The 15,968-nt window shown below is 44.1% G+C and overlaps 1 protein-coding gene across 3 annotated transcripts in view; it reads right to left on the bottom strand.

Moving 5' to 3' along the window:
* The window catches only part of TRAPPC9 (trafficking protein particle complex subunit 9), a 2,530,995-nt gene that overhangs the window by 1,214,237 nt on the left and 1,300,790 nt on the right, over nt 1-15,968 (bottom strand). For all 3 annotated transcript variants that reach the window (XM_085604860.1, XM_085604858.1, XM_085604859.1), the window contains exon 19: nt 3,337-3,479. In XM_085604860.1, the coding sequence (XP_085460986.1) occupies nt 3,337-3,479 (143 nt within the window). The remainder of the gene's footprint in view (nt 1-3,336; nt 3,480-15,968) is intronic.

The raw sequence follows: 15,968 nt of genomic DNA, 5'->3' as shown, positions 1-15,968 counted from the left end.
TAATCGAATGGGTGGGTTGTGAGGTCTGTGAGCATGCTTGCAGGGTATGCATGTCTGTTAAATATGCGTCTCTAATCGGCTGGGTGGGTGTGTGGGGTCTGTGAGTATGCTTGCAGGGTATGCGTGTCTGTAAGATATGGGTCTCTAATCGAATGGGTGGGTGGGTGGGGTCTGTGAGCATGCTTGCACGGTATGCATGTTTGTTAAATATGCGTCTCTAATCGGCTGGGTGGGTGTGTGGGGTCTGTGAGTATGCTTGCAGGGTATGCGTGTCTGTAAGATATGAGTCTCTAATCGGATGGGTGGGTGTGTAGGGTCTGTGAGCATGCTTACAGGGTATGTATGTCTGTAAGATGTGTGTCTCTAATCGGATGGGTGGGTGTGTGGGTCTGTTGAGCATGCTTGCAGGGTATGCGTGTTTGTAAGATATGGGTCTCTAATCGAATGGGTGGGTTGTGAGGTCTGTGAGCATGCTTGCAGGGTATGCATATCTGTTAAATATGCGTCTCTAATCGGATGGGTGGGTGTGTGCGGTCTGTGAGCATGCTTGCAGGGTATGCGTGTCTGTAAGATATGGGTCTCTAATCGAATGGGTGGGTTGTGAGGTCTGTGAGCATGCTTGCAGGGTATGCATGTCTGTTAAATATGCGTCTCTAATCGGCTGGGTGGGTGTGTGGGGTCTGTGAGTATGCTTGCAGGGTATGCGTATCTGTAAGATATGGGTCTCTAATCGAATGGGTGGGTGTGTGGGGTCTGTGAGCATGCTTGCAGGGTATGCATGTCTGTTAAATATGCGTCTCTAATCGGCTGGGTGGGTGTGTGGGGTCTGTGAGTATGCTTGCAGGGTATGCGTGTCTGTAAGAGATGGGTCTCGAATGGGTGGGTGTGTGGGGTCTGTGAGCATGCTTGCAGGGTATGCATGTCTGTTAAATATGCGTCTCTAATCGGATGGGTGGGTGTGTGGGGTCTGTGAGTATGCTTGCAGGGTATGCGTGTCTGTAAGAGATGGGTCTCGAATGGGTGGGTGTGTGGGGTCTGTGAGCATGCTTGCAGGGTATGCATGTCTGTTAAATATGCGTCTCTAATCGGATGGGTGGGTGTGTAGGGTCTGTGAGTATGCTTGCAGGGTATGCGTGTCTGTAAGATATGTGTCTCTAATCGAATGGGTGGGTTGTGAGGTCTGTGAGCATGCTTGCAGGGTATGCATGTCTGTTAAATATGCGTCTCTAATCGGCTGGGTGGGTGTGTGCGGTCTGTGAGCATGCTTGCAGGGTATGCATGTCTGTAAGATATGGGTCTCTAATCGGATGGGTGGGTTGTGCGGTCTGTGAGCATGCTTGCAGGGTATGCATGTCTGTAAGATGTGTGTCTCTAATCGGATGGGTGGGTTGTGCGGTCTGTGCGCATCCTTACAGGGTATGCACGTCTGTAAGATATGTGTCTCTAATCGGATGGGTGGGTTGTGCGGTCTGTGTGCATCCTTACAGGGTATGCATGTCTGTAAGATATGTGTCTCTAATCGGATGGGTGTATGTGTGGGGTCTGTGGGCATGCTTACAAGGTATGCATGTCTGTAAGATATGTGTCTCTAATTGGGTGGGTGGGTGGGGTCTGTGAGCATGCTTACAAGGTATGCATGTCTGTAAGATAGGTCTCTAATCGGATGGGTGGGTTGTGCGGTCTGTGACTATGCTTGCAGGGTATGCATGTCTGTAAGATATGTGTCTCTAATCGGATGGGTGGGTGTGTTGGGTGTGTGAGCATGCTTGCAGGGTATGCATGTCTGTAAGATATGGGTCTCTAATCGGATGGGTGGGTTGTGCGGTCTGAAAGCATGCTTACAGGGTATGTATGTCTGTAAGATGTGTGTCTCTAATCGGATGGGTGGGTTGTGAGGTCTGTGAGCATGCTTACAGGGTATGCATGTCTGTAAAATATGGGTCTCTAATCGGATGGGTGGGTTGTGCGGTATGAGAGTATGCTTACAGAGTATGTATGTCTCTAAGATGTGTGTCTCTAATCGGATTGGTGGATGGGTAGGGACTGTGTGTATGCTTACGGGGTATGCATGTCTGTAAGATATGGGTCTCAAATCGGATGGATGGGTGTTTAGGGTCTGTGAGCATGCTTACAGAATACGCATGTCTAAGATATGTGTCTCTAATCGGATGGGTGGGTTGTGCGGTCTGAGAGTATGCTTACAGGGTATGTATGTCTGTAAGATGTGTGTCTCTAATCGGATGGGTGTGTGGGGTCTGTGAGCATGCTTACAGGGTATACATGTCTGTAAGATATGTGTCTCTAATCGGATGGATGGGTGGTGAGGTCTGTAAGCATGCTTACAGGGTATGCGTGTCTGTAAGGTATGGGTCTCTAATCGGATGGGTGGGTGTGTAGGGTCTGTGAGCATGCTTACAGAGTATGCATGTCTGTAAGATATGGGTCTCTAATCGGATGGGTGGGTTGTGCGGTCTGAGAGCATGCTTACAGGGTATGTATGTCTAAGATGTGTGTCTCTAATCGGATGGGTGGGTGTGTGGAGTCTGTGAGCATGCTTACCAAGGTATGCATGTCTGTAAGTTATTTGTCTCAAATATGAGTCTCGGCAGGGTGATTGTGTCTGTGTACACAGGCAATGTGTTTGTTTGTCTTTTAACTGTCTACACTGGGTGTGGTTCTTTTTACACTAGGGTGTGTATCTGTGCAAGAGGATTTGAGCATCTGTGCTAGGGGTGTTGTGTGTCTGTGCCAGGGCGTTTCTCTGTGCCAAGGGGCGGAATAGAGAGGCGTGTATGGCTGGTCGGATGGTTTTTCGTGTCTGTGTAGTTGTGCTAGGGATATATGCAAATGTGTGTGTGTGTGTTTTCTTGTTTGTTTATTTTCAGGGGTTTTGCTGACTGTGGGTTGGGTAGGTTACTTCCCCAGGGAGGAAAGAGAAAGGTAAGAGATTAAAGGGGGAGAACTAATTGGGGAGGAAGGAGGAACAAAGAAAACAGAAATTAGAATAGGGATGATACCATCTTTCACATTTTTTAGCATTATGGCAAAGCATTGATTTTGTTCATCAGTTTTAATAAACCAAAACGAAAATACTAATGTTTCTCTGTCAGCCATTATGAGCAATGTAGGGTCGATGGAAGAAGTGTTTTTTACAGGAAATGTAGAATTCAATAGCATTTTGTCCCTTGGAAAAGTGGATTATTAAAAAAACATTCCACACCCCTTATGCATAATTAAAAGCTCTTAAGTTTGGAAGAACAACCAACAGTGTATGCTAGAAGAAGCAATGTTGGTAGCCCGCTGTGGCTTGCAAGCAGATGTCATTAAAGCGCTTACCTGGTTGCAGGGAGGGTACTGACACGGGTGAAGAACACTGATGGTTCCACTTCCACATGAAGCCCCAAAGAGAGGTTCCTGTAGTAGCCTTCGACATGCCCTGGTCCACCCGAGTACTTGAAATTTAAAATGGCATCCAGTGTCTAGAACAAAACAAAGACCAGGAAAATTGGTGTGAACTCAAGGTTAATAGCAGTGGTTTTGTTTACAAAGCACTTTAATTGTCCTCCCTTGTTTTTAAAGCATTTCATGGTCTGCATTGGGATTTATTTTTTGCATTCAGATAATGGCCATGATGAATAGTTTTTGGGGGTTTTTTTAAAGCGAGAGTGAGAGAAGTGGTCATGACTTTGCGTTTTAATGAACTGTAATGGGCACTATGCAAGCTTTTTATTACAATATCAGAAACTCATAAATTACAACTACTGCTGCAACCGCATAGCCAAAGGGAGACATTCAGTAGCGTTAACACAGCTGATTTTTGGGCACAAGATGTATCCATTTTTGGTAAACTCAAACTGAGTAAGCCCAGCATTGTCAAACACACAAGGATGCAGTCAGCACAAAATAAATTTATGCTGGAAATGCCAAATATTTAATTATTGGCAAGCTCCAGAGATCAAATATTCGACCAGAAAGGTTTGAGATTCTGCACATTTGGCTGCAGATTTAGAAGTTATTTCCTAGCTTACATGCCCACAGGCCTCATAAGGAGTTTCTCATCCATCTGCCCTTCTCCAACCCTAATCAAGAGGCTTCCCAGCTGCCCCGCTTCCACGGTCCAGATCTGACACTTTACAGCTGCTGAGAAAGTTATTCAGAAATCGACATGTTCATTTTCTGTTGTGTGTGTTTGGCACTCAAAGGGTCTTGACTATCTCAGAACCTCACTGAATATCCGATGAGCACACTAGCCCAGCTGCCAAGACTTCCATCAATGTGGGACAGCATTGGACCTCCATGTGCCAGGGAGCCCAGGACAATCTACAAATTACATAACTGCACCTCAAACACCAAGCTTTAACACGCTTTGAAAATTAGAACAGGTACAATGGAAGGAGGAAAAGGTACGATAAAGTTGATCACCAAAATTAATAGTTATATAAACAGCTTGAAAATTTAGAAACATTGAAAGTACTTCTTTTGAATCATCTAATTAGACAGAACAACTTCACAAGTTTAATATTTGCCATTGTCCTCCACAGTGCCAGACAGTAACATAGAACAGTTAGGCCTTTAACTAATCACAAATGTGCTAAGAAGTTTTAAATGCAGTATATAGTGCGCTTTCGCAAGCCCCCTATGGCCTTCAACGATGGGACGAACAGGGAGCTCAACTTTCCCCTTCAGTTCCCCACCAGGAAGAACATCCTAGATGCTTCACATCTTTGCAGAGCGGTCAGCTGCTTCGACATAAAATGACTCAACCTTGACTTGCTAATGTTAAAGGCTACTTTAAACTCAAATGTGGAAGACCATTATTATGATATGTTGAGTAGTTCTACAGAGAACTTATTAGTCACCAATGACCTTTTGGAGCTAGCCCGTAGACAAGCAGTAGGTAGTGTAAAGTTAAGGAAAATAATAGACTTAATTACTTAATTAATTATAGATGAACCACTTTTGTAAACGCTAACAATGTGCCCAAAGTCTTGCACAGTGAACACCAGGTCTCGATTAGGATGGACAATACTCGGTCACCTGGTCCAACTTTCTACAATCTATGTACCCTGAACAGCAGACCGGAGGAAGAGCCAAGGGTGCGCGTAAGCTCATACTGCTCAAAAATGCTTTACGATCGAACCACAAGGCCTTATACTGGATCCTACACTCAAGGACCACCAAACAAAGTAGACAATGTGCTGCCTACATTCAACCTGCCACGTTCTTAAAGATCTGTAGTTGGTTCCACACCAACTTTTATCTATGGGAAAACAACAAATTTAGTCATCATGGCAGCCAGAAGTTATTGAGGAGCGGTCCACAACTTGAAATAATTGAGGGAGAAAGCTTCCTCAAGATACTCAGATAAATACTGTAGTAAATTCCATTTGATGTGCTTTTGTCGACACAAAGGCACTAAACAATATGTTCGCGATAACAACTGTTTTCTGATGTTGTAAGTCTTGATGTTGTGCAAGGCAAATCCCCACAAGCAGGAACCACAGTTTCCTCAAAGTAACAATATTCATCTGTGCCTATTGCAAGGAAATATCTAAAAAGTTGTGGAATAATAAATAAGTTGCCCTCGACTTGAGAGCACGTTTTATGTTTTCTTTAAAATGATACAAATGCAAATGATATGCAAATGGCTTCGTAATGAGAAGACGTGTACTTACGCACACTGTCAAAGAACGAAGGAATGACTAAACGTTCTATTTCCATCCATTCATTAATTTAAAAAGCCATATACCTGCATTTAACCAGTACTTAAAGAGCTGATTCCTGAATTTTTCAGAGGCTGATGTATTAGGCATCGCTTTGAATGATGGATAGGGAACTAAATTAAATGTATTACTCGACTGTAAATCTATGCAATTAAAACTACGGAATGGTGGGTACTAATGCACTGTCAAACATAAGCCTTGCTGGCAAAGGAATTAGCCAATAAAAGGAATTGAGAAAACGTCCATTAAGGAACACAATGTTTCATCTCCAGACTAGGAATCAATTAACAGCTGGTTTATAATGATATATAGCAAACTGGAGCGTTTGAGCAAAATCCAAATAAAAGAGACTGTGCCTTAGTTTGTTGGCAAGCTTTTAAAAACATTGCATTTCTTAATTTCTGCACAGCAGTGCTATCACAAATTTCCATATTCTAGGAGTGTCTTTAATGGCGTCCTCTCATTACTGACTGTCACCGTGAGACAAAAACAGTTACCAACTGCAACAGTAGATGCACCTTGAGGGTCTCAAGTTCTGAATCCTGAGGAATCCAGGACGCAAATTAAGACTAAAATGGTATGGATGACTAAACAACAGCTTTACAAGAGAACTAGAGACTTGCAGGTACATGCATCAACCGTTTTTGCAAGCGCAAATGGTGCGATTTGCTAAAATCGTCTGTTTGCGCCCGCAAAAAGGGCATTTGCGATGCAATAAGGTTCAAGGCACTTGCAATTTGAGAATTCTCAATTAATTGCGATTTCTCAAATTGCGATTGCATTTAAGGAATCGCATTTTGCAGTGTACTAAAGTGCATTTTACAAAGTTGTAGGTTACACACACACATGCCCTTGGGGCATATGTGTGCGCAACATGTGTGCACAGAGCAATTTCAGGGGTGCAGCAGGGTGTCCTTTGGACATCCTTGCACCCTTGAAATTGCATGCGCAATTTGCGAGTACCTTTTGGTACTCGCAAATTGTGCAAGCAATCTCCCATTCATTCCTATGGGCCTGTAGGCCCTTAGGAATGTATGAGAAGGCATTCCTTAATTGCGACTGGCAATTTGCGAGTCGCAATTAAGGAATGTTTAGGAATCGGTATTTTAATAGCGATTCCTACATGCATAGGCTTTTGAGAGTCCTTAATTGCGAATCCTTAATAATCGCAATTAAGGACTCGCAAAACCTTTTCTTGATGCATGTGCCTGATAATGAGGAATGCCGCCTTATTTTTTTACATATGCCAGACTTTCTTGGTCAGGTGTGTCCAAGCATATACTGTTGAATAATTACAATAAGTACTGGCATAGACAACAGTTGTAATGTAGTCCGCCCATGCAGTTCAAAGCAAGAGCACTAGTGGAAGTGGAAGGATACACTTTGCCAAGCACATTAGGTGACATGGAGGCCAATATATGATAAATAAAGTTTAATGGCAATGGCTGAAAGAGACATCTTAATAATTCAAAGCGGCAGACACAAAGCCCACTATATGCGACAGGGCGCTTTCACTGAGGCGCAATGAAGCTGCTTGGATATGCTGTTTACGCAGTGTGGAAATAGGTCATAACACAGACGAGGAATTCCTTATTGCCTATGATCACTGTCTAAATGAATCAGGGTACCTGCTTGGACTATTATTCCCTGTATTGAACACTGCATGGAACAATGTGACAAACAATTGTCTAATGAGGCGATGGAAACCATGCCCTCGTTAATGATCCTAAAATTGCATATGTTCTATGTCACTGGAGTTTAAATAATGGGTTGGCATTCTTCTCCCTTTGGGATTGCCCCTTTCTCCTGTATGCAAAGTCTGGTTATTCAGGATTGACATGATCAAATTGTTGACTCCTCCCTGCTTTGTGATATACGATTTGCTCCTGTGTTGTTTGAAACAAAGATGCGACCCTTAGAGGGGCTCAATCATACGATTGTCAGATTGGATAAAATTAACTCTATATTTATAATCCTGCTTATTGATGATAATTGTCACCAGTCCAAGATGGCTGACAGGCAACACTCTGCATGCCATGTTTTGAGGGTTATCTGCTTATGGGGCTTGTAGATCGATAACCATTACCATTACCTTACTGAATCTTGGTGGGTCAGTATAATTTATTTGTGGGTACTAAGCACAATGGTGTACTCTTTAGGCAACTTGTGATAATCTTATTCAAAGATATTGTTTAACATATAGATAAACACATCTAATTATGAGTACAACGTGCATATTTGATTCCCACAAACGTTATTTCTTTATTACATCCGGGCACTAAATATGGGTTGAGAAATTCTTTATGGTCGCGGTACCCTTGTGCTGTAGTTTACACTAGTCAAAAATGGCCGACGCTGATTTACCTCACGGCCTAGTGATATTTGGGACACCCTTGGATGAAGTTATGGTGCCATACACAATACATGGCAATACACATCCGATTATGAGCAGAAGATGGATACGTTATTATCCAATACTTTCTTTTAAACTTACCAGTGGCAGCTCCTCCGCTTAGCGGAGCAGCGTCGCCGCACAGCTTTTAAGTAGTGTAAATAAAGGAAAAATAAAATGATGATAACTCAATGTTATTATCATTTTATTTGTTCCTGCTGCATTGCAGCTGGGGCGGACGAGGCTGCTTCGCTCTCAGAGCAGGACAAGGGAGGAGTGGATTGCCCACTCCAAGTGCGTATGCCGCTTTGGCTGGCTCTCTTGGGCCTGCCAAACAGTCTTGCGCATTTTGCATGTTATCCACGCAGGCTGCATTACAGCCTGGGTGAAGAACATGCCCAGGTCCCGAGTCCCCGTCGGAGCGCCAAACTGCGGCGTTCAAACCAATCAAAATGCTGCATTGCAGTGTTGTGATTGGTCTGGTCAGGGGACCCTGGGTGCTTCCCGCCCTGTTCCAGCCCGAGTCTTACGAGGAGGAGAGATGGAGAGATGCAGCAATAAAGCACGTTTTTAATTTTTTACATTCCCTCCCGCCCCACCATCCCCGATCCGTGCTGGCTGCCACTAGAACTTAACGGGGTACCAAATACGTGACAAGAGGTACAAACATTTTGTTTGTCCTGGCTCACTTGTGTTTAATCTGAAACCACTTTAAAGATGGCAGACACATTTCCATCCTGCAGCCTGGCTTTAATATGAAAGGCGTTCTAGTCAAGGTTTCCGTGAACAGGTGAGGGCCATTTCAGATGATCGCGGGCTACTTTAAAAAGCATTGTGCATGTACAATCGGTTCTCATCATCACTACATTGCACGAGATGTGAGGGGGGTGTCCTTGTGCTGCTGACGACACCAACTATAGTATGTAAACGTGGATTTAATATGGGGGTCTTTTAGTAGTCCGTAGCACTCTTCACTTCCATTTACATGACGTGAATTTACATACTACCGGGAGTTCTAACCAACACGGGTGGACGCCACGGGACAGGATTCACATCATCGTGCGTCTCGTTTTTGGTGGTTCCATACTTATATGGGAGGTTGGTATCACACGCTAATGTTTTTTGCATACACCCAGCCCCCAGTGTTACTATACTTGAGGATAACTGGGGTTGATGTTAGTCTATGTAAATGGTCATCTTTACCTCCACCTGGTTTTATCTGTCACAAGTAGAAGTCATGGGTTAGGAATCCATATCCACATGTTGGTCGTTATACCAGTGTGGCTGCACATCTATTGGTCTGTCGATGTTATGGCTTCCGGTTTACACCTTGGCCTCTGGATAGCAATATTCACCCGCTGTGTGCTGTGAGCCACGGTGTGGCCATTATTAGAAGATTGGTTATTGAAGCTGTGGTAACCGGTATCTTGTCGGTACTCATGACATCCATCCTTCAATTTACAGGTGCCATGATGGGACGGATTTGTCCCTTCCATCCATATAATTAATCATTCACCACGACCTTTTATTTGACTTACACTAAAGGATATTGTTTTTGGATGTCAGTAGAAGATCGGACATCTTTTAATATTATTTGCGTGATTTCCCTCCCCGCTTCTTTTCCTTTTTGGTATAGCATCATTTGCCTATGAATTTATTTAGCTCTGTTGTTCGGTTGTTATGGATTTGTCCTCATGGTGGTGATTACTTTTTGTTGGTAGGTGTCAATAACTGGTCTTGTTTGAGACTATTTACCCACGTAGTGATCAAAGTAGGATTAAGAGTGGCGCTGTTTTTGGACAGATTTTGATCTGCAACGTTAATAATAAGACTACAAGTGGCTTTTCTTAGATGGTCAAGACTGATTTGCATATGGTGGGTCTGAACCGGGGTGGCGAAGTGAGCTAAAGAATGATGAAGGATTCAACCCAGATCTGTGACTGGGGGGTGAGTGTTTGAAAAGTTTCAGCACTCCATCCATCATCTCCTTGTGTTTTCTGCGTTTCTTAGATGACCTTTGTTCGGAAAGTAGGATATTGAAATTGAATGTGGTATTTACAAAATACTGTGAATGACGTACTGTTTCTACTAAGTATGTAACACCATCATTGATTGTGATGAATAACAGATTTTCGCATTCTGGGTTTGGGACACTAATGCTCCTCATTGCAATTATGTACCACTATGGCTCCCACAGCCTTCCCATTATATAACACTTATTATTGACTCATTTCAATAGGAATGAGAACGGGACCATTGATTTCATGTGTTTACTTACTAGCCCTTTCCATTTTCCCCTCGCCCTCTCCAGTAACTCCATGTTTAGAGGTAATGAGATATTGGGCAATGAAACATAATAGAAATAATACACGTAAAGAGACTGCATTAGATGGTTTGTTGTGTGTTTTCGGTAAATTGGTTGTTCTTATTAAAAAGTCATTTATTGTGTATTAGTATTTTTATAATGAGTATTGGTGTGCACATCTATGTGATGTGCATTATTATGTGTCACTTATTGGTAGGAATGTCTCTTGTCCTTTGGGTTATGTAATTTGTAATGTTTTCTCATAATGTGAGCCATTATGGCAATATGTGTCCATCTCCTATGTGCTCTTATGTATTTTTATGTTATAACATGGATTGTAGCATTATATTATATATATATATATATATATATATATATATATATATATGTGTGTATTTATATATGATTTTCTGCACTGATTGTATTACAGCCCTGAAGAAGTCCATTTTTAGGGACAAAACACATTGTCTGTCTTAGCTGTAAACGCGTGAGGTTTTTAAAAGAATAAGAACAAGAAAATAAAGTGAAGAACTGGACACACTTTGGAATTTGAATGAGAATTCTTTATTAACAGGATGGAATTGATTGTGGTGCATCTCTATTCTGTATAAATCGATTGTCCATTGTTCTAAGGGTTGCATCTTGGCAGCAGGTGCTTATAGTGAGTGAACATGGACAGGAATCGATTTTCTGATGTGGTCACTATTCAGGACCACGGGATAGGCGCGACGACCCTTGGTCTGCTGCCTTTTTTTCTTTGTTATATTACCCACTCTATGCATGTTGAACTAGATCAGAAATAGGCCAGTTTGACAGATGGGCTGTCAAACAGTAGATCAAAAATATCCTGAAATCACACAGTGCAGCAGCAAGGAAAGCCACTTCTAAAATACAGCGAAGCTAGTCTTTGCTTTAATGCAAAAACAAATATGAATTTTGCACCCTTTAATCCCTCGTTTCAGCATTTTTGTTTCAGGTGTATGGACTGTGGACCAGACCCTAACATTGATCATTGAAACTTGCATGAAGATGCACATACAAATAAAAACAACACAGGCACGGCTAACCAGCTTTAAATATAATGGAGTCCTGCAAATATGGCTGTTGGAGGGCTGCAGTACTGTCCAAAAGAGTTTTATTTTCTTTTTTACTATTTTTATTGGGTTTTTAGTCAAGAACAAAGACAGTGTTGCAGTAGCAATATGGTAATACAGGACATTATATAACCTCATTACAGATGCATGCTGTATAGAAACATAGGTGTTGAGGAGGAATAGGTGAGGCAACTGTCAAACCGTCCCAGTTCAGGGTGATCGATGAAGGCGTGTTGCCCCCACCATAGGCTGTCTGGCAAGCAGAGATACTACTCCAAGAAGAAAAAACTCAGGGAAGGGGGGTAGCGACTCCAACCTGGGCGGGAGGTTGAGTTGTGCTTACAAAGGATAGCAAAGGGAGGATAGGGTAGGGGTTCCCCTACTGCGTGAGTGGGAACTTGGATTGGGCGGGAGAATGGGCATAACCATTTGTGAGCATCAGCTGAACAGTGTGTGAGCTGGTGGACTCTCAGTGTGCCTTCAATTCTGTGCAGGTAGTCTCAAATTTGTTCATCATGTCTCGGGTCCAACTCTCCCTATGCGGTGGGAGGGCGGGGGGGCATGAGGCGGGAGGAAAAGTGGAGAGATGGGGAGAATTGGCGGGGAGAAATATATGAATGCAGTGGGCTGTCCTGGGAGGGTCACGGGGTAAGTCGTTGTTGTGGATAAGTTCCTGGAAGTGTTCGATGAGGTTATGCCAGGCCACAGAGATCGGCTGTTTACATCACAGTTTTTTGCAATGTTCTAAATGGAGGTGAATAGATCCTAGGTTGGCTGTTCCTAGGGTGGCTGTTCCTACCTACTTTCTATTAGTGGGGAAAAGAGACCCATGGGTGAAATCAGATCTCTATATATACACATTTCTGAAAATTAGACTCAATTTTGAATATCGCTCGCTTCTAAGCTGGAAATGAAGGCTCTTACCAAGGTAACCAAGGGGTTCCTTTTTTCATATGGTAACTTCAGTTTGTTTTTATTTCTGACAAGTGTCACAGTTCAAGGGAGCTTGGGCTGCCAGGCATGGTAGCAGCTGGGCTCTATTTCTGCTTCTATTTTCCAACTGTTGTTTTTAACTTTGACCTCTTTCGTACCATTCGAGCACTCCATGGCCACGCCCTAAAACATGGTGACCTGCTCAGCGGGTATGCCTGCAGCGTTCCAAATGCAAGACTGTCTCCACCCGGTTTAGGGCCAGGACTGCTTGTTGCCTACTCTTCCCAAGAGCTGTATACCTTCCACCCCTCATAAGCTTCTGCTTTTAGGTACAGCCTCATGTCACACATGTAATTTTACGTTTCGCTTCTTAACTAACCAATAGGGAGTGAAACTAATATTTCTGCCATGAATAAGTCTCTCCGTTTAATTTTTGCTTTTGAGCAGTGGGGCGCTCATCTGCCTCAGCGGAGGAGCCGCCACTGATGGACCGCAGGATTGTGGATGAGTGGAGTACAGAGACCCAACATCAATTTTATTAACCCAGTCACTTGCCCTTGTGATGCCAGTGTAGGGATGACTACTGAGTGTGAGTGAAAGCCCTCCAGTAGAGGAGGGATGACTACTGAGTGTGGGTGACAGTCCTCTAGTAGAGGAGGGATGAATACTGAGTGTGAGTAAAAGCCCTCTAGTAGAGGAGGAATGACTACTGAGTGTGAGTGAAAGCCCTCTAGTAGAGGAGGGATGACTACTGAGTGTGAGTGAAAGCCCTCTAGTAGAGGAGGGATGACTACTGAGTGTGAGTGAAAGCCCTCCAGTAGAGGAGGGATGACTACTGAGTGTGAGTGAAAGCCCTCCAGTAGAGGAGGGATGACTACTGAGTGTGAGTGAAAGCCCTCCAGTAGAGGAGGGATGACTACTGAGTGTGAGTGAAAGCCCTCCAGTAGAGGAGGGATGACTACTGAGTGTGGGTGACAGTCCTCTAGTGAAGAAGGGATAACTACTGGGTGTGAGTGGCAACCCTCTCGTAGGAGGGACGACTACGGAGGGTGTCAGTCCTCTAATAACGGAGGGAAGACTCCTGAGTGAGAGTGACAACCCTCTCGTAGGAGGGATGACTACGGAGTGTGGTTGACATTCCTCTCGTCGGAGGGATGACTACTGAGTGTGAGTGGCAACCCTCTAGTAGGAGGGATGACTACGGAGGGTGTCAGTCCGCTAATAACAGAGGGAAGACTCCGGAGTGTGAGTGACAACCCTCTAGTAGCATGGATCACTATGGAGTGTGAGGGATAGCCCTCCAGTAGAGGAGGGAAGACTCCTGAGTGTGAGTGACAATCCTCTAGTAGTAGGGATGACTATGGAGTGTGAGGGACAGCCCTCCAGTAGAGGAGAAATGACTACTGAGTGTGGGTGACAGCCCTCTATTAGGAGGGCTGACTACGGAGGGTGAGTGTCAGTCCTCTAATAAAGGAGGGATGACTACAGAGTGTGCGTGACAACACTCAAGTAGAGGAGGGATAACTACTGAGTGTGAGTGACATTCCTCTATTAGGAGGGATGACTACTGAGTGTGAGTGGCAACCCTCTCGTAGGAGGGATGACTACGGAGTGTGGGTGACATTCCTCTCGTAGGAGGGATGACTACTGAGTGTGAGTGGCAACCCTCTCGTAGGAGTGATGACTACGGAGTGTGGGTGACATTCCTCTCGTAGGAGGGATGACTACTGAGTGTGAGTGGCAACCCTCTCGTAGAAGGGATGACTACGGAGCGTGGGTGACATTCCTCTAGTAGGAGGGATGACTACTGAGTGTGAGTGGCAACCCTCGCGTAGGAGGAATGACTATGGAGGGTGTCAGTCCTCTAATATCGGAGGGAAGACTCCAGAGTGTGAGTGACAACCCTCTAGTAGGAGGGATGACTACCAAGTGTGAGGGACAGCCCTCTAGTGAAGGAGGATGCCCTGCACAGATGTTCCAGTGGGCATAAGAGACTAGCTGATTGTTAACTTGAGCCCCATGTACATTATTGAGTAGCAGAGTTTTTTGTTATGAAAATTTAGATTTTCCATTCTCTGATCTTCCTCGCTGATAGTCATGTGATTGCAGTGCATGCATACTCCTCCCACATCATCTGTGCTAATCTGCTAGGAGAATGTGCAGTACCTTTCCTGCTTCATCCCAAACCTACACACAATGGCACAGTACGCATTTTCAGGAGGTGCGCAACTCCTCTGGTCACTTCCACGATTAAAACTGGGCTTGGGGGTACAAGATCTCCCTGAGGACAGTAACTATGACACTGACCCAAAATATTAGGGTCTTTTTTATTTCTCTTGCACCAAGAATGGACTTGAATGTCAGGCAAATAGTTTAATTAAATCACCATATGCATGCAAAGCGACCTATACTCTTTACTTAGTTTACCAAACGAAGTTTTTTTATCTTAGCAATTCTGTCAAGGAACATGAAATGGGACTATGAAATATTTCTTTGTTGACGTCAGGCCCTACCCGTACATCAGCTACCCTGCAACTTCCAATTACACTGCATTAGCTTGTCAATTATAAAAGAAATCCTCAGTATAACACGCCATTAAAGTAAAGGTGTGCACTGCCAGCCGCCCAGCTCAGTGTGGCTACTGTGAAGTTGCGTGGCTCTTAGCAATTATCTCTCGGCCAATGTGCACTGCCTGTGGTACGTTGTTGACACCTCTGTATCTAATATGTGATGAAGTCTCCATCTATGCATTTCAGGGTGGTAATTACTTAATTATTGGGGTATTGAGAAACCCCAATTTGGTATTCTGGGCAAGGGGGAGTTGAACCCCTTGAGACATGGTGAGAAGCCTTGTAGGCAGTCAAGGATGACCATCGAAGACAAGAGAGAGGAAGAACATTAGAGGTGAGTGGCATAACTCGCAGATGTGAAGCAGAGTGTGCTGTCTCTGCGACTGTTGAGTGGGAACGTGCTTGCCATCCCCAAGCTACTCATGAAGCAGCGGCATAACGCAAAAAGATTGGGAGCCCCTGCAGAATGTGATGAGGGGCCCTCAGTCTTCCATGTCTCACAGATGTTCAGTGACATTTGTCTGAAGGGCTTGGGACCACAGAACGCTGCAGGGGTATGGGACATCCCTGAAACCAGGGCTTCTCTCGGACACAATTCTACGCATACAGTTGCGGGCAGTCTTGAAAGCTATTTAGAGGAATTGAATAAAACTTACTTCCAAATATATGCACCTTTATCTGGCCTGGGCCAGGGAGACAGCTCAATAACCCAGTCTGAAGGATCTACAACTGTCCTGAATGCTCATTGCCAAGAAAGCACTATCACCTTGGCACACACAGTCTATTAATTTGAAACTGTGAAGGCAGCCATATACATTACCTCTTGGCAAATGCTCTCTGATCTCAGATTTTCCATCTGCAAGATAGGTTTGTTTGATTTCCAGCAGGTTCTTTTCAAGTCAGCCAAGAAGCTATGGAATGCCCTGCCAATTGCATTCATGTATTAAAGAA

Source organism: Triturus cristatus, chromosome 5_1 (assembly GCF_964204655.1).
Source record: "Triturus cristatus chromosome 5_1, aTriCri1.1, whole genome shotgun sequence".
Classification (NCBI taxonomy): Eukaryota; Metazoa; Chordata; class Amphibia; order Caudata; family Salamandridae; genus Triturus; species Triturus cristatus.
This window is presented reverse-complemented; position numbering and strand designations above follow the sequence as displayed.